This window comes from Morchella importuna (assembly GCF_003444635.1).
Source record: "Morchella importuna strain M04M26 chromosome Unknown Morimp01GS027, whole genome shotgun sequence".
Taxonomy (NCBI): Eukaryota; Fungi; Ascomycota; class Pezizomycetes; order Pezizales; family Morchellaceae; genus Morchella; species Morchella importuna.
Window position 1 is genome coordinate 440535 of NW_025763424.1, and position 24320 is coordinate 464854.

Sequence of the window (24320 nt, forward strand, 5' to 3'; positions counted from 1 at the left end):
ACCCATTATCTATAGGGTGGTCCATAGGTAGAATACTAATATAAATCCTAATTAATTAGTTATGTAAGCTGTGATGGGGTTTGGGGGGAGGGGGAGGGGGGGTAGCAAGGCATACATTATTAGACAGTGTACCTACTCGCGCGGCCGAGTTTCAACTTAATCACATGACCTATGGGTAACGCAAAAAACCTGTTAAATAGCATCACGTGAGTAAGTCGAAACTCGGCCGCGCGAGTACAGCGATAGGAATGATCTATGGAAAAAACAGCTATATGGTGCACAGATATTTCGCCATACAATTTCACCCCCCCCCCCCTGTTTTTCCATAGATCATTCCGGTCGCTGTATGTACTTCGTACATGTACTGTACTGGACGTCACTCGTAAAAAAAATAATTAACTGCCGCACCCGGGCGGGCTCGGAATATATTGCCCAGCTCCGTAGCGAAGCATGTAGGTACGGCACTTTAAACAAAACAGAATGCGAAAAAAAGGTTCGAGCTTGCCCTGCATACATGTATGTTCTTACCCCGTTTTTTTTTCCCTAGAGTACCGGCGGGATGCGCTACGTACCGAAATTTGAATTATTGGCCGCTGGCCGGCCTCTTAAGGCGATCATTAAGCGGGGGAATTAAAAGCATAGACGCAAACTATAATTACGCCTCTCGCCGATCGCGACTGAAGAAGACATGCAGGAGGCAACACACACACCCCGGTCCTGGAATAATATCCCCGGGAAACGAGGTAGCTAGGTAGGCGCGAGGTTTGATCGACATCAACTTTGTTATGTATGGTGCAAGAGGGAGTAGAGGGCGACCCCGTCAACCCTGTACACACCGCTTCAGTCAATTCCTTCGTTGGCTACGGGAAGCAAGCGTTGAGGAGCCTCACCTCTAACTCGACTCTATGGCTGTAAGGGCTACAATACTGAACTGGTGTGAACAGGGATAGCTAATTAATTAGGTTACTCAAGGACTAGCTATAGATGAAACGCTTAGTTAAGCTTAATCGTAAACGTAATCTAAACATTTAAAGTATTGACCAGGATATATTCTAGATTGGGAATAAATATATAATATATTGAATATATTGTTAACGTTGGGTTTTTACCTAGCTTTACCCCGCGGTTTCAGAATTTGCTCTTGGACATTACTTGGTAGGCTCTAAAGCTTTAGGCTTGCTTGGGTCTAGCACTTTAGGGGCCGTTGCGCACGACCATGCATTTGTTACCAGATACTCAGTCGGCCAAGGTAGTTCGGATCAATCAAGGCTGACATTGAGACAAGATAGCTCAGGCAGGGTTCATCGTTCATCGTTCATCCCATATATATATGCATACCTGAAATCAAGCTCTCCGCGCGGCCTAGCTACATACATGTAGCCAATGACCACGGCCGGCCAACCGCCGCCATCATGGCACTGCATCCAATAGTCTCTAGCTGCGCGCCGGAGAATTTTCTTTATCATGCATAGCTGCCGACCACGTATTAAATATAATACTATCTACATGCCAAGGCTTCCCCCCGGAGAATTAACCTAAAAGTTTCTCTCCTGCATAGCGTGCATAGTATGATCCGCTTGCCCGGGCGGGGCCCCAGGGGCTATATCAAAAAGCCTATTATACGCTATATATATATATATATTATGTTTTTCTATTGTGTAGAGTAGGTATATGTGCGCGCGGCGGACTTCCTGATGAGGTGCCATGCAAGTTTTGCATTTGCAGAGCCTACCCTGCACGTGCGGGCTGGATGGATGATACGTTGAGCTATATAGTGCTTACTGGCTATTGTCAAATTAACGTATATTATATACAAGGCATTATTATTCTAAGGGGAATCTCACAGGTCCCTGCAGGCGGTTTCAATAGATCTTCCGTGGTATATGTATAGTAGTGAGGATGATCATACGTAAGTTTTTTTGCTTTCGTCCCTTAATTATAAGATTACAGATAAGGCTGCAGATAGCTTTTCGACCCAACCCAACCCAAACCAACACACGCACCCGCACCCGCACTGGGGCCAGCCAGCTGGACCGATTGGCTGGTACCTACTATATCTATAACCGCATATCTGAAGAAGAAGCAGCACTTCTTACGAGGCAACCCGGTGCCCCCCCTCCCATCTCTCTCTCTCTCCCCGCCTCTGTGTTTCAAATATGCAAGTATGTGCACACAAAGAAAACAAAAAAACCACAGGGCTCTGGCGGCAGATGTTATATTAGCCAGCCACCAGTGGGTGTCGAAAGGAAGTTTCTCGACATGGACATGGACATGATATATATGGCGGGGCAGCTAGCAGGGTGATCCTTACTGCGCTGACACAACCCACAACCCACAACCCACAACCCACAACCCGCATGGGTCAGGGAGGTTGCATGTCAGTAATGCAGGCGTCGTGCCCGGGGGGGGGGGGCGTGGGGCGCAGGGCGTGGGGCGATCGAGATGAGGTAGATCTACGGCCGGCCGTTAGTACTACTGCAGCCGCGGGACGGTTGGGGGAAGTTGAGATGAAAGCGACCTGGCTTTTCGGGGGCTGCATGTCGGAATGGCGAGTCGCCGATTTTTCACATGTATACGGTACTCTATACTGCGCGCTGATTACCGTGGGCACCGCCGAATCCCGGAACGCAGACTCGACTCCCGCCCGTGCGCTGGGGACGACGGGGAGAGGCTGCGCGGGCAAAGCTATAGATATGTGTGTGGTTCTTATGGATGATCCGGGGGTCTCAATTCGCCGTTCCTGTGCGCTGTGTGCAGTTTGTCGTATACGAGGGAGGGAGGGAGGACACACGGCGGGCCGGTAGCTCAAAAAAAAAATACCCGCAATAGAACCCCCTACTAGCTCGCTGATCGATCAATCACCCCAGCTCAATTGTCGGCGCTGATAACTCGAACGAGTGATAATTCATGACGGGAATTAGAGTCACTTATTTTCATGCCTATGAGAAATTCGTAAATGGGCTCTCCGCCCGGTGGAGAGAGTTATAGATTCAACCGGTAGAGGAGTCTTTGCGGTTCTTACCCGCTGTTCCGGCTGGCGGCGGCTCGGTTCTTGAGACGGCGTGCGCACTCTCCTCCCCCTTCCACATCCTCCCTCCGCAAGCCCGCAAGCCCGCAAGCCCGTAAACTAGGGCCATAGAAGGCAACCTTAAGTCTCAACTAACTACAGCAGAAGCGGCATCTGAACCGGTCATTACCGATTATGGTCGCGCGAAGGGCGGCGCCTCCGGGCCCGGATCGACTCTACCTCATCACCCGGCCTGCCGCCGCCGCAGGTGTCTGAAAACCAGCCCACAAGTCTGGCGGGGCAGCGGCATTCCCGACGGTGTTTTTACAGCGGGCGTGGCCGGCTGGTTCGATATACTGGGCCATATATATAGGGAGCTGGACTGTGTCGGCCCTGGGGCTGGGATGATATCGTGCGGACAGTTTGGCTGTTTTTTGACTGTTATAACGGGGGTTCTGAGAGGCGGAGAACTGGTCAGTGCCGTCGCTGGGACCGGTCTTCGCAATCGGCCGTGCGGGCGTCAGTACTGGCGGGATTGGCTTGGCTGTGCTGGGGAAGCTGCCTTTGGCCCCTGGTAGGGGTTGATAGCTTGGGAGATGAGCTAACCAGAGAGGATCCACAGAGTTAAGTGTTAGGGTTTGTGGATATCCTTTTGGCTGGTCATGATATCACTGATATCTAGACTCTTGAGGCGCGGGGGGAGAGGGGGGGGGGGGATATTTTGCCATCAGAAATATTGACGTATAAGGGAGCTTGCATCCCGGTCGCTTTTATGGCTATATAGATACCTGTCAAAGATTATCACAAGTATCTGTCCGTTTTGTTTGCTATGTGATTGGCACAAATCGAGGATCATCGACGTCTTGAGAAATATATTTTTCGAAAGACCGACCACGAGACAAGTCTGGAGTATTTGAGGCACATTCCCAGAAAGTCATTTTTTTTTTGGCAATGAAATGACCAGGGTTAGGGTTGTGATTCATGGATTATCAATCGGTAGAGTGATTGTTTCAAATACGCACTTTTTTTTTTTTGTTTAATATTTCAAAATACGCACATTGAATATGCAAGGGTTTTTGGGTGATCTAATACCTGACTTCTGAGTCTATTGAGACTATCTAGGTCTTTAGGTGAATGTTGAGGTAAAGGAAGGGGGGTTAAATTATATGGAATATCCCGACGCAAGACTTAATTACGAGATCGAGAAATCTGGCTAGCAAGATTAAATTATTATAAAATACTAATGATCTCCGTATTTCTAATTATACCTTACCCTTATGATCGAGGTCCGTGGGGCTAGGAGAGAACTTTTGTCGGTTGGGTCTTTTGTACCTGTCATGTGAATGCGGGTCTGAGAAAACCTGACTTGTGGGGCCCAAACATAACAAGCCCAAACTACCCAACCAATCCGCCCAAAATCTTCTCCTACTGATAGAGCCTGTTATAAGGGGGTGTATATTATGTTTTTTTTTTTTAGAAGTTTCTTGAGCTGGTAGGGGGCCCCCGTATCAGGTTGGTTTGAAACTTACTGTCTTAAGATACTAGATATATAAATACCAGGCGAATACTCTTAAATCTCTCAACCTGTCAGCGCCATGGGGATTTTGGCTCTTGATATATAGTCTACCTACCCTATTTCCACTTGTTTCCCATATCTGGTGGTTGTGCAGAGGTTGGTGTTTGTTGGATTTCGTTTTTTTTTGCTGGTTGTTGCGTTCTGGCCTTCGAGTCGCCGACCGGCCTAGAAGTCAAGTTTTCTTAGACTTGGGTTCTTGTTAGACTGGTTGTCAATGATCGAAGAACAGGATGTTTCTTCCCTCCCCCCACGTGTGGTGGGCGTACAGGTATTTTAAATTTCATAGGGTGAGCGGCTGTAATAGCGAACGTGTGTAGTAGTAGAAGCAGGGTATCCTGGATCGAAGAATATTTTTTAATAGACTTGATATCTTTCACTGGTGGTTTAATTCCTCTTGTCGCCGGGTGGAATACCCTTTTTCTTTTTTCTTTCCCTTTTCTTTCCCTTTTCTTTCCCTTTTCTTTTTCTTTTTATTTTTTATTCTTTTTCTTGAGCACGACACCCCTTCGGTTCTGAAGAAACCAAGGACAGCGAAACTGTTGAATTATCAGTCATTAGCTCAGTCAGTACATATAGTGAGCGCGGGGGGGGGGAGCTTTATTGTAAAAGGGGGCTCACATGAGCGTACTACAGTCACCTCTCCTGTACCTTAGCGGAAATACAACGTCAAGAACCTCTTACAAAACCACCATTACATCTGGTCGTTATCAACACCGACATTAAACACTCTGGTAATAGCAAAACCCCCCCGGGGAGCACATCATGGGATGCATGAACTCCGAGCCACAGGCCACACACGATGCCACAACCGCCCTCACAACCAACACCCTCTCATCATACGAAGCCCACCGCCGCCAACAGGCCAAAGCCCTCCTCGACCGGATCACCACCACCCTCAGCCCCCACATCACCCAATTCCTCGCCTCCCATGGCCCCAACTGCACTCCCGGCAGTGAAGCCTCCTTCGTCATCCATGCCCTTAACTACGCCCGCAGTCAATGGTCCATAGCAGCACACGGGCCTTTGCCGCTCGCGGCGGTCATGTGTGTGTGGTCGATGAAGGGGGAGGGCTTCTTTCATTACTATAAGGATAAGCTGGGGATGAGGGGGCCGCTTGCCTATAGGTGTACGATGTGTCATGAGATGAAGCCGGGCGGGCTGTGTAGTGCGTTGGAGCATGTGGGGATGGTTCATCCGGGTGCTGGGGAAAGGGGGGGTGAGGTGGGAGCAGCAGGCGTGGCCGGTGGTATTGCCGGTTAGGGGGCTTGGGGAGCAGTGGGAGGAGGGGGAGGAGGGGGAGGAGGAGGTGAGGAGTGGTGGAATAGGTGGCAGGCGGAAGAGGAGTGGGTGGGATACACCTGATTATGGGGACAAGAGTCACGATAATAGGTTCGTGGAGAACGGGAGGGAAGGGCCTGAAGTTTGGGAAGCGGTAGTCAAGACCGAGCCTGAAGAGCCTGAAGATCAGGAGGTCAATAGGGATTTTGATCAGGATGTCTATGATCTTTTCGCGGACGCTTGGGAATAGGATCAGATGGGTTTGAGCTTTGTGCTGCTTCACATGATATAACGTAATGTGTCTGTGATGTAAGGACCTGTGCGTGGGTCATACATATTCTCACAGAGAATACTAGCCAATAGAGCCCAATTATACCCTCCTCCAATTTATTGTCGTTTGAATTCCTGTCTCATTCGATTCTGTGTGGCGGTTTGGCTTGAGCGGGTCGCGTTCAAGTACCACATAGTACCATCTAGATTTAAATCTTTTTACTATTCTTTCGAGCTATTGTCTTATGACACTTTCTTCTTATCGATAAGTAATTTCGGATGCTTCGTATCATTAGAAGGGGTGTCCATTGTCCGAGTGATATTGTATGATCCAAATTCGTCGCAACACATGATTCGAAATTAAGTCAAAGCGAGAAACGAAACTAGAATGCTTCCTTGATCACACGGACTAGATTCACTATGATACCAGCTCTTGGGATCCTATGACAAGTAAAGGGCGAAAAAGATTCCTTACTAGCTGATGCTTAATCCCGACGGCCCCCCATGACTCCTTCATAAACGTACAATCAAAACTTCTGGGGTACTCTGTGCCATTCTTAATTCCGATAATTGTACTTGTGAAATTCGTGATATAGTGATTCATAGTAACGTTTGGAGAAGGAAGGTGGAATATAAAGAGTCCATATTTTGTAGCTTCTGCCTTGTAGGAGTTTGAACGTGTGTCTTTCAACGCTTTCGAGGATACTCGCATGATCCACTCTCACTCTGACCGAGTGATCAGGCTACCCCTTAATAAATAAACTGCAGGCATAATCCAATTAGATGTATCATCGAAGGAGACGAACGTGCTGGATCCAACAGCTGATCAGAAGTATCGATAGAAGTATACAGCACGTGTCTTAAGCCTTTGAAGACTCAACAGCCTCCCTCCCAAATTGGTGGTTACATGCATACTAAATTATCCGACCTGTTGGCATTGAATGAAACAAATGCTCGTGTATACGTCATGGTGAATGTTTCTCGGGAAGAAGAAGCCATGTGGTGTCATGTAGCAATGTATGTACATGTGCTCTTTCCCCCCTCTCCCTCCCTTAGATTGCGGGTATATACATATACAGATAGTCATATGGAATCCCGCATGCACTCGTAGTTACTTTATATCTAACCACAGCGCCAGACTGAATCAATTGCGGGGAAGGCGTGGAGGTATATGCACCTTCTCATCGTCACAATCGAATAGCCCTCGATCAGCCAGCTTTAGCCGCTGATGAACTCCACTGTCCTTTGCATGATGAATTTCATCATAGACCGCATGCATGGTGGAGTATTAACGGCGCTTGTGTGCAAGTAATCTCGGGTGAGCGGTGGTCCTTTAATTGCTAACTAGTTATAGAAGATCGGAACGATCGAAAGTGCCAGTCTTTATAAGTAGATATACTCTCATTGTATCTCAGATGATTGATCAGTTACTTGATTACGAAACATACAATTGGCCAGTATATACGAGATACTTCCCCCATGACTCCACGATAACATAACCCCCTCCTTCAGCTGCGTGACATCCGTTTTGATATCACAATTAAACACGTCAGATCTTGTTTTGGCCGATTTGGACAGAAATCGAGAGCAGTTACCGTTGGTAGGTTGAGGAGATGCAGGGTTAAATAAATAAGGGACCAGGATAAGCGGGTGGTTAATGCTGAATCTGGATCGTAAACTCGATCGCAAGTATATGCAGTTAGATAAGAAGTCGCTGTGGAGATGGTGTCGATGGTGGTAGTGGTGTGCATGCTGATAAAGGTAAACCCGACGTTGGAGCTCGCACCCAGAAGAGGGGAATGTGGGGTACGGTTGATGTTCAAGCCTCATAGTGGCCCGTTTACTACCTAGTTGGGGATGTTTAAAATACATCCGTGCGGGCTGCCACCTGCAGGCTGCTCCGCTCTGACAGGTTTTGTTCTGCCATCCGCTCCTCCATTTCGGGAGATTCCGGAAGCTTCCATCGACGGTACCCTAGCAACGGTATCTCCCATGATAAGTAGAGCAAGATCCGATAGGCGAAAAGCAATCTTGCATTGGAAAATAACCGAGACCTTATTTATAACGACTGCCGCTAACATTGTCACTTCTCACAGTTCAGGTGACTTAAATTGGGAAATGATAAATATTTGGCACGATAATTGAATCAATAAAGTAAGAGAGATGGTGACAAAAATCTAATAAGAATCTAACAGCATGATTCATTTATCATGCACCCAAGACCTTGGGCATATTGAGACCGTCTAATCGAATATTGAATCGACGAAACAGGAAAGGTATAATCGTTGCTACCTTTGCCCAAGTTGTAAAGAAAAAGGAAAACAGAAAAAGGAACCTAGTAGTAAAAGAAACCCCGAACCATTCCACCCATCCCACCAACGTAAAAAGAAGACAAAAAGAATTTAACACCCTTACTCGAGACCACCACAGATGGTCTCGATCATGATACCAGTGATCTGGTAGGGGCAGGCGTTGGAAGCAGGGCGACGATCCTCGAAGTATCCGAAACCCTCCTTGGCACATGACCTGGGGATACGGATTGAAGAACCACGATCGGCAACACCGTATGAGAAGTTGTCAATTGAGCCGGTCTCGTGTCTGCCAGTAAGACGGAGAGTGTTGTCGTCACCGTAGACGGCGATGTGCTCCTTGTGACGCTTGGCGAGCTTGTGGATGGCCTCCTCGATGTGCTTCATTCCTCCCTCGTTCCTCATCGCCTCAGTAGAGACGTTGGTGTGGAGACCAGAGCCGTTCCAGTCACCACTATACAATATTAGACACGTTTTATGGCATATAGATGAACTTGGGACACTTACGGGATGGGCTTAGGGTGGAAAGAGATCTTTACACCGAACTCCTCAGCAACACGCTGAAGGAGGTAACGGGACATCCACAGGTGGTCACCCACTAATCCAAAGTTAGTAAAGCTTCTTGATAATAAGAGTAATTTTAATATACTGACTTTCAATGCCTTCACAAGGTCCAACCTGGAACTCCCACTGGGATGGGAGAACCTCTGCGTTGATACCAGATATCTTGATTCCGGCGTACAAGCAGGCACGGTAGTGGGCCTCAACAATGTCACGGCAGTAAACCTTTCCAGTACCGACACCACAGTAGTAAGGACCCTGAGGACCGGGGAAACCACCCTTGGGCCATCCGTAGGGTTGACCGTACTCGTCAAAGAGGGTGTACTCCTGTTCAAGACCAAACCAAGGCTTCTGGTCCTTGTGGGCCTCCATGAGCTTGGCGCACTCGTGGCGGTAGTTGAACTTGTTAGGGGCACCATCGGCGTTCCAGCACTCAGCCAAGACGAGAAGGTTGTCGCCACCGCGGAATGGATCGGGGAAGGTGGCCACGGGGCGGAGGTAGACATCAGAGTCCTCGCCAGGAGCCTGGTTGGTGGAAGATCCGTCGAAGTTCCATTCTGGAAGGTCCTCAATAGACTCTGGCTTTTTGCTGAGAGTCTTTTAAAATTAGAAAAAATTCTTGTAAGCGATATGGACAAAACTGAGGGGTTGGAGGTTGCGCAAGTGAAATTGATGAATTGAGATGTCGTGTGCCGCGGGGGTGGGTAACGCTATCGCGAAAATGATTTGAGGAGGAAGGATCACAAACCTTGGTCTTGCTCCTCACACCATTGGATCCATCGATCCAGATGTACTCGGCTTGTACGCTGCCCTTCTGGTCAAGGTTAAGGTACTTGAGAAGCTGTAGATAAAAAGTTTAGTTGAATGTTTAACTGATAAGATTTGTTTTTGGATAGGGAATTACGGACGTTGGCAGTGTTAGAGATGGTTGTTGAGTCCGTCTGTTGAAAAAGATTGTTAGTCGGTTGATAAAAAGGCTTCGGCAAAAAGGAAGGGCGCTGACCATCTTGAGAATGTGTTGTGGGTATCTAAGAACGAAAAGAAGAAAGATAGAGAAGAAGAGATGTAGTGAGGTTGGAAGCTATGAGCTTGGAGTGGATGATGAAGTAGAAGAAGAAGGAGCGGGGGAGGGGAGTATATAAGGCAAAGGAGGAAGAGTGTGACTGATGATAAAATGGAGAAAGGTGGTGGTGTAGTTTGGTGGGCAGGGAACCGAGATGCCGTGGAAGTTTACGCCCACACTGAAGCAGGGGCACGGTTTGTTGGTTGCGTGTGCGGGAAAAAAAAGCAACTTTCTTTTTTTGAAGGCCCCTCGTGCAGGCTAACTGTGAGTGGGGGATAGAATCACCACACACTGCGATAAGATTGAAAGACACAGGGTTCTTGAGGCTTGCTGAAAAGCCTGCATGAAGCATCTCTGATACACATTTATCCGAATGCAGTACATACCTAAAAGAAGAGTACATTATTGGGTATAACAATAGTTGAATTATTCAGAAGCCATACTACAGTTCTTGTCTTTCTAACACAGCGCACCCACGGCAGTTCGAACACCTAGCAGATACGCATACTACATGTATGCTTTCCTGCCCACTTCACTACCATCATCCTCGCCCTTGAACCTTCGAATATGTGGCCCTGTCCTGATGTTGTCCCACGTGAGTTATTATTTTTCCCCTGCAACACTTCACATGAAAGTAATCGCCAGATGGTGGTCAAAATTTCTATTCTACTGGATCCCTATCGATCAATCCAACAGATTCGTATTCAACCCAGAAGAAAAAGGAAAAGCTTACGTTTCATGAAGAACAAATCGTGAGCGAAAAACTTTGGTTTTCCATGTCATAAACTTGACGTCCTTGCAACCAGGTTCAAGATTTTAAGATCTAGCCGAATAAGGATCTTGCCTCGAGCCTTCGTGGCGGGCGTGGAGGTGGCACCCTCTTTTCATCAATTCGTCCAGACCTCCCATCTCACTTTTGCAAAACCCCTCTCTCTGCAGCCCCGCCATGCAGGGAGTGTTTGGCACAGTCAGGCCCGATAGCGAGACGAGGTGTCCCCCATTCTGCCAGAAGGTCGTCTTATCAGTTGCAACCTCTTCGACGTCTGTGTAACCGATAAGGCATCTGTAAGTTCTCATCTAGCAAAGCCGATAAATAACATAAAATTCAAACGTAAAAAATGTTTTGCAGTTGTCAAAGAGGCCTTTAAAGACTCAACAGCTCACCCAGACTCTCCAAAAATACCTAGTGGGGGGAGATATTTCTGGACAAAACATTTGACAAGGGCCTTTGTGCCTGACTTTCTCAAGTCTCGTGGCCAGCCTCACAGCTTCCCCGGGCCCTTCCAGAAGCTCCAAATTCCTGATGAGAGTTTTGCCGGAGAGACCACCCTTCTATGATAGCTACCACCGTTCTCCGTTACCCCTGAACGAGACCCATTTGTTGGGGGTCGAATAGCCAATAGAAACGAATCTATTACGGCATCACTTCTGGGCAGTCCGGGAGCTTGTACCTGCGCTGCAGCCATTCGGCAAAGAACATAGACGTTCGGTTTCTTTACCGGGTAAAGTATTTTGAAAGGTAGATTTACGAATTCCAAAAACTAATACTCATGGAGGCAAAGGAATTTACATATCAAGTAGCTTCACTAACCGTTATTGTTTGGTAGTTCATGATATCAAGACAAAAAAAGCAGAGAGGCTGGAATGCTGACAACCGACCACCGACCAACACGCATAATCAAACAGGAAGCCAATCTTCTCCTTAATCGTGCAGTCAGCCATTTCGGATTTCGGGGGATCTCTCCGCTACGACCTCGAGCTCAGCTCCTGACGATAGGTATCTTTACTTAGAACCACACACGAGGGTTTTTGCCAGCACTTCGCCGGCTTGTGCTGTACACAGAAATAGATCGATTATCCGGCCCGTGTCTCGTCTACACATGCTGAAGCAAGAAGCATTTATTTGCATTGTTCTTTGACGTACGATGGGTTTACACGTTGGTTGGCGGTGCAAAGCGTCTATAGCCGGACGCGAATATGACGTAAAGTCTCTAAACCTGAGACGTGGCCCTAAATCTATCGAACTTCGAGAACAAAGCACAAAGAACACAAATAGTGCCCTTTACAATGTGTAGTTCTGTGAGACGAGTTTTCAAACGTTGTTTCCCATGATCCAACGTTTGAAAGCTGCGCCTCGTACCTGCATGTGGGCCAAGAAAGGCGGGGATCTGATAAGAAAGCTGATAAGGAGCCGCGCCTGACAGCTGAGGCAGTGAAACATCAACATTTGTTTTTAGATCGTTTGTAGCATGATGATAGGTCCTATTCATGATATGGACTCGGGGGCATCGGGTCGGGATGGTGTGGCGCATCTCTTTGGGGTGGTAATGATTATTCAAAACAAATCTACCTACCCCGGGTGTTGTCTTTTGAACCACAGACTCGGACGATGGTTGCATAAACCGTATCTATTGGACGATTAACATACGTACACGCGCTTGCAGCTCCTGCCTGGTGCCTACACAGCTCCCTCGCGCTTATGTATTCGATCTGAAGCTTATGTTGAGTTAGTTACTAATGGCTTTTTGTTTAGTCCAGAGGCACCCCAAATAAACGTACGGTCAATGTTATTGAAAATCTGGTTCACACGCCTCAGTACCTCTACGGATGTCTTGCATGTGAAACTATCGGTACCATAATAGCAAGTACATGTTTTTTTGGTAGAGTACTGCTGTACCGTAGGTACACATAACTTGGGGTAGTGGATGATCATCGTTGCACAAGACTTTCCAAATAATCCGGCCGCTCCCGATCACGATTCGGCTCCCCCACGCTGCAACTCTCCACATAACGAACCAGTCAGCCGGGAAACCTGGTGGCTACGTTCGCAACCAGCCCTATGCTATGCAATCTACTTTTGTTTTGCAAAATCAGTTTACATACACACCTTCAACTAATTTCGATTGTTTTGATCGATTAGGTACCTAGTCCAGGGTATGTCCTGCAGTGGTGTGAAAATTTATCTCCACGTTTTCTCCCCAAAGCTTGCGGGGAATACTTTGTGTCAGCGGCTGTAGCCTTTCATCATGGCAGAACGATTCAATCAGGTATATTGCTTTTGGTTTCCTTGGAATCTTTGTTTTTTCTTGGCGATCTTACGTACTCCGGGTTGTATTCCCCGAAAACTCAAAAAAAATACTAATTTAAACTACGAGATCCTTTCATGTGGTTCGATCTTAATCGTTGATCATGAAGTCGGCATGATATTGTTTTTTTGTTGAGAAAGCCAACTACTTGTCATATGTTTCGCATTACTTTTGTTTATACGTGATGAAGGAGCTCTCCGATTCGATCTGAAGGTTGCGGCAGCCAGCTAGCTACATAGCTACGGCTGGTGAAATGGACAAAGCAAAAACAAAAATACTTTACGCCACCAGCCGGCGGTGCAGTTTGCGTGTTTCCACCATATTGTTCAGGAACCGGACGTTCGTCCTTCCAATAGGAAAGCTACCATTCAGGACGGTTCAGGGTTAGGTTAGCCTGGATGGGGGTTCGTGTGGGGATGCAAGGGTCCAGCTTTGTCACATCGGAGTTGTCAACTACTAACCACTGTTTATCATCATGAGTTACTTTCGCTTTGGAAACGGTATTCATTCCGTGAGCAATGTCTTACTGACATTCTACATGTCTTTTTCGTGTGCCGGGCGGGAATGGGGTAACATCGGAACTCTTCTTTCTCTCGGAGATGAGATATGTTTGATATGTTTAGCAATGAATTACAAGCGATATTATAATACCTCTTGCACTATTGGCTTTTTCGTTTTCGCCGTTCAGATGTCCGGGCGTCGGGGGAAGGCACTAATAAGACGTGTAGCCACCGCCCCTGGGATCGTTCAGCCCCCGAGGGGAACCATATCTTGGACTCAAATGACTGACACTTCCAAACTTAGGTCTCGGGGGTGCGCTATCGTTCCCGTAGACTCCTTCCCCAGCAGCCCCAGAAGGCGCGCCCGCCAGCGTGATGGCCTTCGGAGTGGCTTTTCTTTAGACTTGGTAGGCTTGGGAGCCCTCAGCTTTGAAGTATTTTAAAGATAATTTTCGCTTTTGGAATACCTAGGGGGGCATATGACCGCAGCTAGCCAACCTACCTCAACCTACGAGTGACCTGATGTGCTTCCATGCGCTTTGCTTTGGTTTGTTTGAGCTGTGACGTTGAAATAACGTGTGGAGTAATGTACCCGCAGCCCGGCCGAGCTTCCGGGTGTCCGGGGTGGTGGTCGGTCTTAGGTGTGATATCATCGAAATGTGAATTCTTGGTTTGCCCCGGGGTATGGCGTCAAAAAGGAGCTGGTCTCTTGTTTTTTTATATATATGGATTTCTTCCTCGGCCTCTGTTAGTCGGGTTCGGTCGGCGACTGGGCTGGCGTAGGAGGTAATGATGCGCTGGTCTGGGAAGTTGGATTGCGCAATATGTTGGGCATTGCATGCGCGTGCGCTAGAACTAGACTCTTGAGGTCTCAGGTTCTCTGGAGTGGTTCTATGGCCAAACCATAGACAGCAGATACAGACTCTGCTCTACGGAATTAGTTCAAAACCTGTGCTATATTCCATCGACCCCCTTCATACATGTAAATACCTACCTGATTCACGAAAGAGAAATTTAAGTTAATCACCATGAGTCGACCGGCAAATCAAAACTCAAAAACCAGCCTCCGTTCCAAAATAGATAGAGTTAGACACTAGAGTTTAGTTTAGTTTGTGTGGCTTGGGATATGCAATGTCACTGACACCTTGCACTAAACTAACAAAAAACCTTCCCTGGCGAATTTTTTTCCCTTCAAAATAGATTGTGAGCTAACGGTTGCGGCTGCTATGGCCAAGGACAGGATAGGTGCAATGCTTCTTTCGGTCAATTCATCCTCAGACTATGGAGCTTTGCTTCGGGTGAAGTGGGTCACGAGGTATGGTATCATGTAGAGAACGTAGATAGCCAGATAGCTATGTGTACGGTCTTCAAATCAGTAGTTCTAGATCTCTCACCGCATCTGGGGAAGGGCTATCTAATTCTTACTTCTACATACCTACTCTGGAATTCGGGTTACAAATTTTGATCTTGATCTCTATTTGATTTGCCGGCCACCAGCCCGTACCGCCACGGGAGTTCATTTTTCCCTCTCTCTCCTCTCTCTTTCGCGAATTGCCAGTGCCAAAAGCCCCAAAAGGTTCAACTCAGAAAGTGCAAAACCGATCCTTGCTACATACTAGCTGCTGCTGCTGCTGCAAGCCACACACACCCCTAACCCCGATGCGCAATTGCCAACCTCCAAAAGTGGCACCCCCCTGGCCGCGCACTGATGGTAACGTCCGTAGCGCATCCGCCTGGTGGATCGATCCCTGCGGTCCGCCTAGGGGTCAGATCACCGCCTACCAGTGCACTGCGAACAGATCGCCGCACGGATCTCCGCTCGCTGGTGCGGGTATTGACGGTGAAACGGGCGGGAGCTGGTGGTGTCGCTTTGGGAGTGGCGGTGTAGGGGTCTTGGGTGGTAACAGTGGTAATGATAGTTTGGGCGGTTGTGTGAGGTGGGTCTCCATGAATAGACAGGTGCTAGAACACGTTGTCAGCTAATGTACCGATAGAAGGACAAATAAGCAACCACCTTCAATTATACGAGCTGGCCAAGCTGGTCGAGAGATTAATGGAATATGTGTAGACCTTCCAAAATACTTGTGCAGTATATATACTGTGTCCGTCCATCACATTAATTAATTGACAGTAAGTACAAGTAGCTATATATATAAATTTTCCTCCTCCATATGTATTATGATACAAAAGTGCGTCACGTACTTATGCCTACGCCCGGAGGCTGCGCTTATACGTGTGGTGTATTAAGTAGCTACATGTCGGCGGATTGTTTGTGCTGAGCGGGAGTACATATGTATGATCTTGTCGACTAATATCAAACTTATAGATATACATATGCGTATTCATATGTGGTCGACAGCCTACCACGAGTGCGTGGTCTATAGCGATAGTATCGTACCCATTATTGAGCTCTGTCCGGAAGATCAGGGTTGGGCTAATTGTGGGGAAACCCGAAACCCTCAAAAACCTTTTACATCTACAAAAATGTCAGCCACAAACATGACCCTTCGAGCTTGCCCAGATTGACCACCACGCCGAGATTCCTTTTTCTGATGTACTGAATGCCATCAGTGATCTGCCCCTACCCGCCCCCGAGGCACCACGAGCCCTGATCCCGCGAGGGTAAAGGCCATGTGCAGGGACCTCCGGAGACGCTCCTACGAGTACTCCGTTCATATTGTGGAAGATATTTTTAAGCTAGAGATATTTGGCATACGGGGATATCTGTGACCCCGGTAACGAGTCGGCCTTCTAAAAGAATCAGTTATACTCCGAAATATATATATCAGATCGATAAATTCTAAAACCCTCCTCAAAGAGCCTTTTTTAAAAAAAAACCAACACATTGCCCCCCACACTCACAAAAATGTCTGCTACAAATATGACCCCTCTCGATCTCGCCCAGATTGACCACGCCGAGATTATTTTTTCGGCCGCGCTCAGCGCCATCCCCGCCTCACCCATCCCCGCTCCCTAGTCATACACCGCGAGCCCTGATCCCGAGAAGGCAAAAGACTTGTACAGGGACCTCCGGAGAACCTCCGGGAGTACTCCGTACGTACTGTGAAAAATATTTTCAAGCCACAGATACTCGACTTCCTGTCTGTATACGGGGACACCTACGACCTCGGTAACGAGCCGGGCTTCGTTATCGGGCATTGGACTATTTGCGGTGTCTATAACCAGTCGACTCACACCAGGTATTAATGCTGGGTACGGCTGTCCTCTGCGTCAAGAGGTACTTTAAGAGCTGGTGGGTGAAGGACATCATGGTCCGGTGCGGGGTGTGCCTTCATGACAGGGAGCCAGAACGATAGAGGCTGTAATGAAGCATCTTGGTAGGCATACCTAGGTGAGGAGAAGTGGGAGTTGTATACGTAGAGATGGCCGCTGCAGTTACCCATCAAGGGCGTGGGGTAGCATGGAATACAGTCACTTCTGGATACAAGGATACGGTTGGGTCCGAAAGTCTGTGTTGAATATATTCGATCTTATAAGGCGAGTATCACTATAGCAAGTAAGGAGATGCTGGTACAAAGGTATTTCGGGACTACCGATTGCTATCATTATAACGAGAGTATCATTATATGAAGTATCACTATAACAAGAGTCGACTGTAGGAGGTAGGAGGTGTGCCGGGTGGATATTCTTCTACTCGGTAGCCATCGAGGTGGTAGTGAGTATACCATATCGCAAGTTATAAGATTACATGTACAATCACCTGCTACTAGATGGATTCTTGCACTGTTTAGAAACAAGTTGTATCTGAATCTGCTCAATATTATATTCAATATTAGTATTTAGCATATATATGTATATTAGACGAGAGTAGATTACGCCGTGCATAAATAATATAAATTACATATATACATATATATATATACGTGCACGTCTAAATCAACCTAAAACCTTAATAAATGAAAAAAGAAAGTAACAGATAGAATGTAGCATTACAATCTGTGATATATATGGTATACTCGCTGCTGCCAGCGCAGATAGTTCGATATCTACATGTATATACAAGGTAGGGGGATGCCCACCCGGCACACGCATAAACAGGCAAAATCTCCCAACGACGCCCTATTCACTGGCGCTTTCAAACAAACAGCTTAGCGCTGGAAGTTTTCTATGACCTCTCCACCCAGACGCTCCTCACCTCCTTAATTGGTAGTCGGAGTGGCCACTTCTGCATGTACCATTCCCACCTCTCTTGACCATCTGGTCCGTGCTCCCTCCCAACATGCTTAAGCACGCGTTCTATTGCTTCTGGCTCCCTCTCAGGACATAGTGCGCACTGAACCAGTGTTTCTTTATCCCACCGGCTCTGAAGAAGCCTCCTCACACAGAGGACAGCAGAACCCAGCATTAAAATATGAGGGGAATTTGAGGGCCACATTTCCCGTACATAGTTGAGCGCCCCGATAACGAAAATCGGTTCATTCCTACGGTCAACGATACCCCCACATGAGGACAGGAGGTCGCATATTTGTGGCGTGAACACCTCCTCCACGATATGCGTAGAGTACTCCTTTGAGAGGCTCCAGAGGTTTCTACGCATTTCCAGGGCTCGAGCGACCTCTTCGGGTGTACGTTGTGAGGATGAGATGGAGTCGGAAGCGGTGGAGGCATTGCGCTGGTCAGGTGAGGGGGTGACCGCGGGGAGAGGGCCGTTCATGGCATCGAGTACAGCCTGCATGAGAATATCCCTGTGGTAGGCGATGGCGCTGGCGGCCTGGATGCGGGTCATGATACCCATTTTGTGTGGTAGAGAGGAAAAGATATGTATGTTTTAAAAAGTGTTTGAGGGTTTTGGAAGTTGAATATATCGAGAGTGATATATTCTACAGCTTTTTGGAGGGGGGATTCGAAGATATCTAGGTTTTTTGGACGAATATCTGACTTTTTTGGAACAAATCTGATTTTTCTGGAAAGGTGATATCTGATATTTAATTCGGAATATGATTTTTTTCTTCGACTCAACGACGGGCAGGAGCCGTATTTATTGCTGCAGGAAGGCCCCATTACTAAGCTGCTGGAGAGACTGGTCGCTGGTAGTTTGACTACCGAATTCTAGCTGGGTGCTGGTCATTGAGCCTGTCATTGTCCTGTTGTGCTGGTCATTGTGCTGTTGTGCTGGTAAAAAAAAAATTCATAATTGTCCGCTGGTAATTGTGGTTCTAGCAACTGTGCTGACGAGATTGGCCGCGCTTTCGACGCTGCTGCTGGTCATTGACCCCGCGTGTGATTCGACTATCGACGCTGCCGACACCACCGATGCTGTAATTGGTTATATATTACCCACTGTGGTCTGGCTCCGTCGACGCATCGCTAGCCATTACCGACTGCTGTTTCTGGTAATTATTCCTGGCAAGACCTGCTGTCGACGCTGCCGTTGTGATAATTTTCTCGCCGTCGCACGCTGGTCATCGTCCATCTCTCGTACCGCAGTTGAAAAAAAAAATTTGACTTTTTTTTTTCAGGTTGTGCGTTCCGGGGAGTCGCGATTGATGAGCTGAGGGAATTAAGGGTAGAAGTGACGACCCCAGGGCAAGAGTGACGGGCTAAGGGGCACATATATATATAGAAAAACTAATATATGCCGTCATTCGTCGTCGTCGTTTGAACCCTCCCCGGCCCGGACCGCACGCACACCTTGTAAATGTATGCGCCCTGATTACATGCACCGATCGTAAGAGACGTCACCCAGCGGTGACGGGTGTGTATTCTAGCTGTTCCCCCCGCTGTCCAGGAACACCGCGCCTGGCGCCTGACGTTGGGGGAACCGGACTGTATTGGGGTTGGTTTGGTTTGGTTTGGTTTGGTGGATATATTTGGTTGGGGTATTTATAGATTGTTGTAGCGGCGAGTGATAGTTCGAGTGATGTAACGAGTGATAGTTGGTGATGCGGGTGTTGCAGGGGGTTCGGTGTTTTGATTGGCCGAGCAAGGGTTGCCGTCGGCCCGGAAGGGATTGTCGGAGTGAGCAGTGAGGCCTGGATGATGGATGAATAGATATAGTCAGTGAGTACTGGAACAAGATTAATACGTTTGTCAGTAGTATACTGTAGCGAGTAGTGAGGCCTGGATGGATCGTGAGTGGGCAATGGTCAACGATCGAGTATCCTACCCAATCAATGCAGAAGACCAATGCTGTACTGTCCTTCGGGGGTACAATACAATACAATACAATACAAGCATACAGCAGTGCAGTATGGGAGCTCGAGAGAGAAAAGCGCGCGCTATATAAAGATACGAGAGCACGCAGCAAGAAGGACAGAGCGCGCGCACTTTCACGAAGAAAAAACAGGAAAGTAATTTAAGTTGATCTTTAATTCTTTTGATTTCGTACTCTTATCCTACATTAATGCTATCAATGCAAGAAGAGAGAACGAAAGAAAGAAAGAAAGAAAGAAAGAAAGAAAATAGTTTAAACCTAGTCGCACTGTTAGTGAAATGAAGCTGAAAACACATGAACAATAAAGAAAAACAGTAGTCGGTGGGTTCGGTAGATCGATGGTCCTGACCTAGCGTGCACTGCTCAGGTACAGTGCAGTAAAACGGTAGGTAGTAAGTGATGGAACGCCCCGAGGTACAGATATACCTGCAAACACCGTATGTTGGTGGCGTTTTACCCAAAACAGGTATAACTGTATCTCAGAGCGTTCCATCGCCTACTACCTATCGCTGTACAGGGTGGTATAGTATCCCCTGCATGAGCGGCCATGTCAGTCCCAATCAAAATTAATAGTAACCGAACCAGGCAGGTTATTTACCGTTCAGTCCCTCCCTGAGCACACAGGTAATTAGGTAGAGCACCTTCCTTGGCCCTCTAGCGTTTCCCCCACACACGCCAGAAAGCCCCCCAGAGACGGGTAGAGAATGAACGGTAACTGCGTTTAGTAGAGCGTACCCACCACATCTGGTCCGGTTGTTTCGATTGGGACTGACATGACCCGCCCAAGGGTGATAGTGTACTCCACGAGGCCGCTCGAGGAAGTGACAGGGCCTCGTGCACACGGGGTAGTATATATATGTATACAGCTTCCAGCAAAGCTATTGTGAAAGCACCCGATAGTCCTAAATATTGGTTTTTTGCTGCGGCGAGCACAGGCCAACATTAAACCCACTCCTTTCAACCCAAACAGCGGTACGTTTTTCAAACAAAACTCTCTCACTCACTCACTGAGTGAATCGAATCATGGAGCTCGGGCGGATCCTGTCTGGGTTTGAGGCCGAGTTAGCTTTGGGAGTTTAATTCGAAGCCAAGCTGGCCAACACAACCATAGGACAGGACCCACCGAGCGAGCGAGCGTACACAAAGCACAGCGTATGGTAACGTTCCTCATTTCTCTTCTCGTATACCTCTGTCTATTGGGCCATCCATCTACATAGTTTGAGATGGAAGAAACAAAGACTGACTGACCGACCGATCGGTTAATAATTCATTAGTTGATGAAACACTAGAGATAGATAAATCTCGATTTCAGATCGATAGCCGAATGGTTGGTTTTTGATTGATCGCGCACCAGTAAGTGGGAGTGCTATTAGGTTTTATAATGCACCCTCAATTATATATAGAGTGACGCGCGTCTGCCGTCACTGCCCTAGTTTCTTTTTTTTCCTCCTAAAACGCACACAAAACGGCGCTGCTCGGGAAGTTTTAGGCATGGCGAGACGGTCGTTACCACAGAGACGTTCCATTCTCAGAATTGGCTTTGGTAAATATGTTTGCATTTGTGTGGCTGGAAATGTTTGAAACAAACTAGGGTATAACCCAGCTCTGAGGGGGACACAGTTGTGGGTAGGAATGATAATGTGCATAATTCTAATGTCAGCGTTGGTAATCGCAGCGCGGGATCAACGAGCCACCAGCTTTAATGGGGGGTGCTACCAGCACGTACGGGGCTACGGGGCGTGGTTAGTAAAGGTAGGGCCGTAATACCAGTGCCAAGAAAGGAGAGATTTCTCGGTTTTTTCTTTTCTTTTCGGGCCGATGATCATGTTGCGAATTATGATTTAAAGCGGGTTATATACCATAACGCATCATTAAAACTGCAACTGGGTACGCATGGTGGTGATAGGTAGGTTGTGTAAATGACAGTACTCCGATCTATATGTTAACATGATGTTTATGTTTGATATGCATATATCAGTCTTATGTACGACACCGCAGACTATCCCCTCAGCGGTCAGGCGTTAATTAATTATTATCTGCATGTCAGGTCTAATTAGGTTAACTTCACATCTGATAAGGTATTAGTGTGATGATATCCCTCATTTCACAAGTATCTTCCGTCACACTTACTTTTTCTGGCTAAGTTGACAGATGTCGATCAGGAATGCACTAATTGGCGTTGAGCCGACGTTAGTGTACACCTAGCTGTAGTTCGAGTCGAGTGCTACTCTATGATCGTACCATGCGCAGTACATCTACGGATCATAGAAGCAGCTGCGTCACCTTAGATAGACCCTTTCCCGTCATGTTTGACGTTCGCAGTTTGAAGAACGTAAATAAAGAGGGAGATAGTTTACAATACCATTCAAAGCCGAGGGGATCATTTTTTGGGGGGGTGTTGTAGTGTTGCAAAATTTCATGTAACCAAATCATTGACATACTTGGCACTGGCATAGCAACCAAAAAAAAAAAACCATGCCTTTCGTGCCAAGAAACCTCCGAGGTTAAAAACACCTTTCACTTTTTTCCTTTTCATTCGCAGCAACGGTAATAATAACTTCACGCTGCAAATTTTTAACGGGTTAGAGTAAAGCTGGGCAAATGTTCTGATTGGCCCGTTTCAACCACCAAGGCGTTTGTTGATGTCAGTGCGCTCATTACATGTACATTAGACTTTAGTGACATATGTAGGTACGTACATGCAGTTTGGACTTCTAGCAGAACATCATGTGAAACCACCATCCAGCGGCCCATTACTGCATGTATACTTGCCGAATCATGATCATGTGATTCCGTAAATATCTACATGTATTGACATGTGGTGTTTGCGCAATATCTACAGAAAAAGGACCCTTAAATACTAGAATAGGCAGTAACAGAAGTAGCGGGGAGTGATTAGGGTTGCAGGCGCGTGGGCGGGTGATAGTTTGTGACCACAACCCTTAGTTAAGTAGTTGAGTTGTACTGCACCCTAGGCCATCTACACCACAGCTGACGGTTCTATGAATCATGCGATCACCGTATTGGCATGGAGCCTTAAGTATCTAGCGCGTAGCCTTCAAAACAGCCAAAAATGACCCGCAGGATAGTTCAGCGCTGCGCATGTTTGATCATTGATTTTGACTTGGCGGCAGTATGTACTTCATTATACTGACTTGACGTTGCTTTATAGAGACTTTCTAGATAGAGCCTAATTTGATACTGATAGTAGTTAATCATGGATTATGACTCGGTTAGAAAGTAGATCAAGTATTATCCCAATCGATAACAGAGACATTCGGACCGGTTGTTACCATGACAACTAAATTAACGTTGTTGTTGCAATTAACTTGAAGTAATGATCAAATTGCATCTAAAGTATATAATGGACAGGTTTCCACTCTTAATTCCTGTCACCGTGAGCGTCCACATACTCTTCTCTCCCCACACTTCACCCTCGATCCTCATCACCACGTACGCTCCCCGTGATAGATCAGCTCCCATCCGTTTTCCCGTTCTAACGTATTTCCACCAGTAATATAATTCGATCGATTATTATATATAGGCGCCCGAATTAATTCACTATCGTCATCTCCACCTCCACCCCCACCACCTTCATCATTATCATCCCCAGAACCAACGCAGTAGGTCTCATCCAGCTGCGGCGTGCTTTGTGAGTTATAACCACCACTAACATCAGCACCAGCAGCAGCGATCATGGCCGCGGCATTATCAGCAACAGAGTTCATAGAGCTGGCACTAGCAGGAGCGGTGGTGGTAGGATCCGCAGGGGTGGTGGCAATGGCATCAATTGTGCTGGTGTACGTGATGGAAGCAGCTATGGATGGGTACTTTGAGAAGAACATATACCGTATACTGAGATAAATTTCATGAGAAAAATTACGTTGTGTGTAATCGACCAGTAGCTGTAGATTCTAAGGGACTGAATATGTAAAAAATGTTGGAAGGCCGGGCTGTATGTGCTGAGCTGTGTGTATAGTACTGGGATAGAAGTTTTGGTGATATACCCTTTTTTACAGCCAAAGTAGCCATGTTTAGCTCTACCCGAAGTAACCACCCAACCTCGTCCAAAGATTTCAGAGTTTCAAGGACAGTTGGAAATTATCTCAAGACGGAGCCCAGAGCATTCTAGAGTTTTAAGTCCATTCTAGTTCAGGTATATATGATGTAATTTTTAAAGTCATGATTTGAGTGTTAACTTTCTGATTTTGTATACAAATTTTGTGTTGCAACGGCAACCAAAACTTCTGCACCCCGACTATACATACTGTCCCGGATATCAACATGACTTGAGCTTGGGATGATGGTAGATGCGTATTGATAATCTAGTAGGAGCTGTTATGTAATTATTGTTGCGATAGAAATGTTATGTAATTATAAGCACCAATGCACGCGCAATTGTCACGGTAGTACCTTTTCCAGCTATGCAATACTGGCCAATAGAATTATTGCGAAAGTGGGCCTCCGTGTCGACCCGATAGTCCTATTAGCCCTT

General features: G+C 47.0%; 4 protein-coding genes across 4 annotated transcripts; 1 reads left to right on the forward strand and 3 right to left on the reverse strand.

The window, feature by feature from the left end:
* Positions 1-5345: 5345 nt before the first annotated feature.
* Positions 5346-6111, forward strand: LAJ45_08041 (uncharacterized protein; the record flags this gene model as incomplete). Its single annotated transcript, XM_046117595.1, has 2 exons — positions 5346-5628; positions 5750-6111. 2 exons carry the CDS (start codon positions 5346-5348, stop codon positions 6109-6111), a joined length of 645 nt encoding a protein of 214 aa, XP_045969244.1.
* Positions 6112-8542: 2431 nt separating this feature from the next.
* Positions 8543-10007, reverse strand: LAJ45_08042 (uncharacterized protein; the record flags this gene model as incomplete). Its single annotated transcript, XM_046117596.1, has 6 exons — positions 8543-8894; positions 8948-9038; positions 9094-9598; positions 9750-9842; positions 9910-9942; positions 10005-10007. The coding sequence occupies 6 exons, from the start codon at positions 10005-10007 to the stop codon at positions 8543-8545; spliced, it is 1077 nt and encodes a 358-aa protein (XP_045969245.1).
* A 7769-nt stretch (positions 10008-17776) lies between these two features.
* On the reverse strand, positions 17777-18406 carry LAJ45_08043 (uncharacterized protein; the record flags this gene model as incomplete). The annotated part of the gene is made up of 1 exon (XM_046117597.1): positions 17777-18406. The coding sequence occupies one exon, from the start codon at positions 18404-18406 to the stop codon at positions 17777-17779; it is 630 nt and encodes a 209-aa protein (XP_045969246.1).
* A 4865-nt stretch (positions 18407-23271) lies between these two features.
* LAJ45_08044 (uncharacterized protein) lies at positions 23272-23670 on the reverse strand (the record flags this gene model as incomplete). Its single annotated transcript, XM_046117598.1, has 1 exon — positions 23272-23670. The coding sequence occupies one exon, from the start codon at positions 23668-23670 to the stop codon at positions 23272-23274; it is 399 nt and encodes a 132-aa protein (XP_045969247.1).
* Positions 23671-24320: the final 650 nt, after the last annotated feature.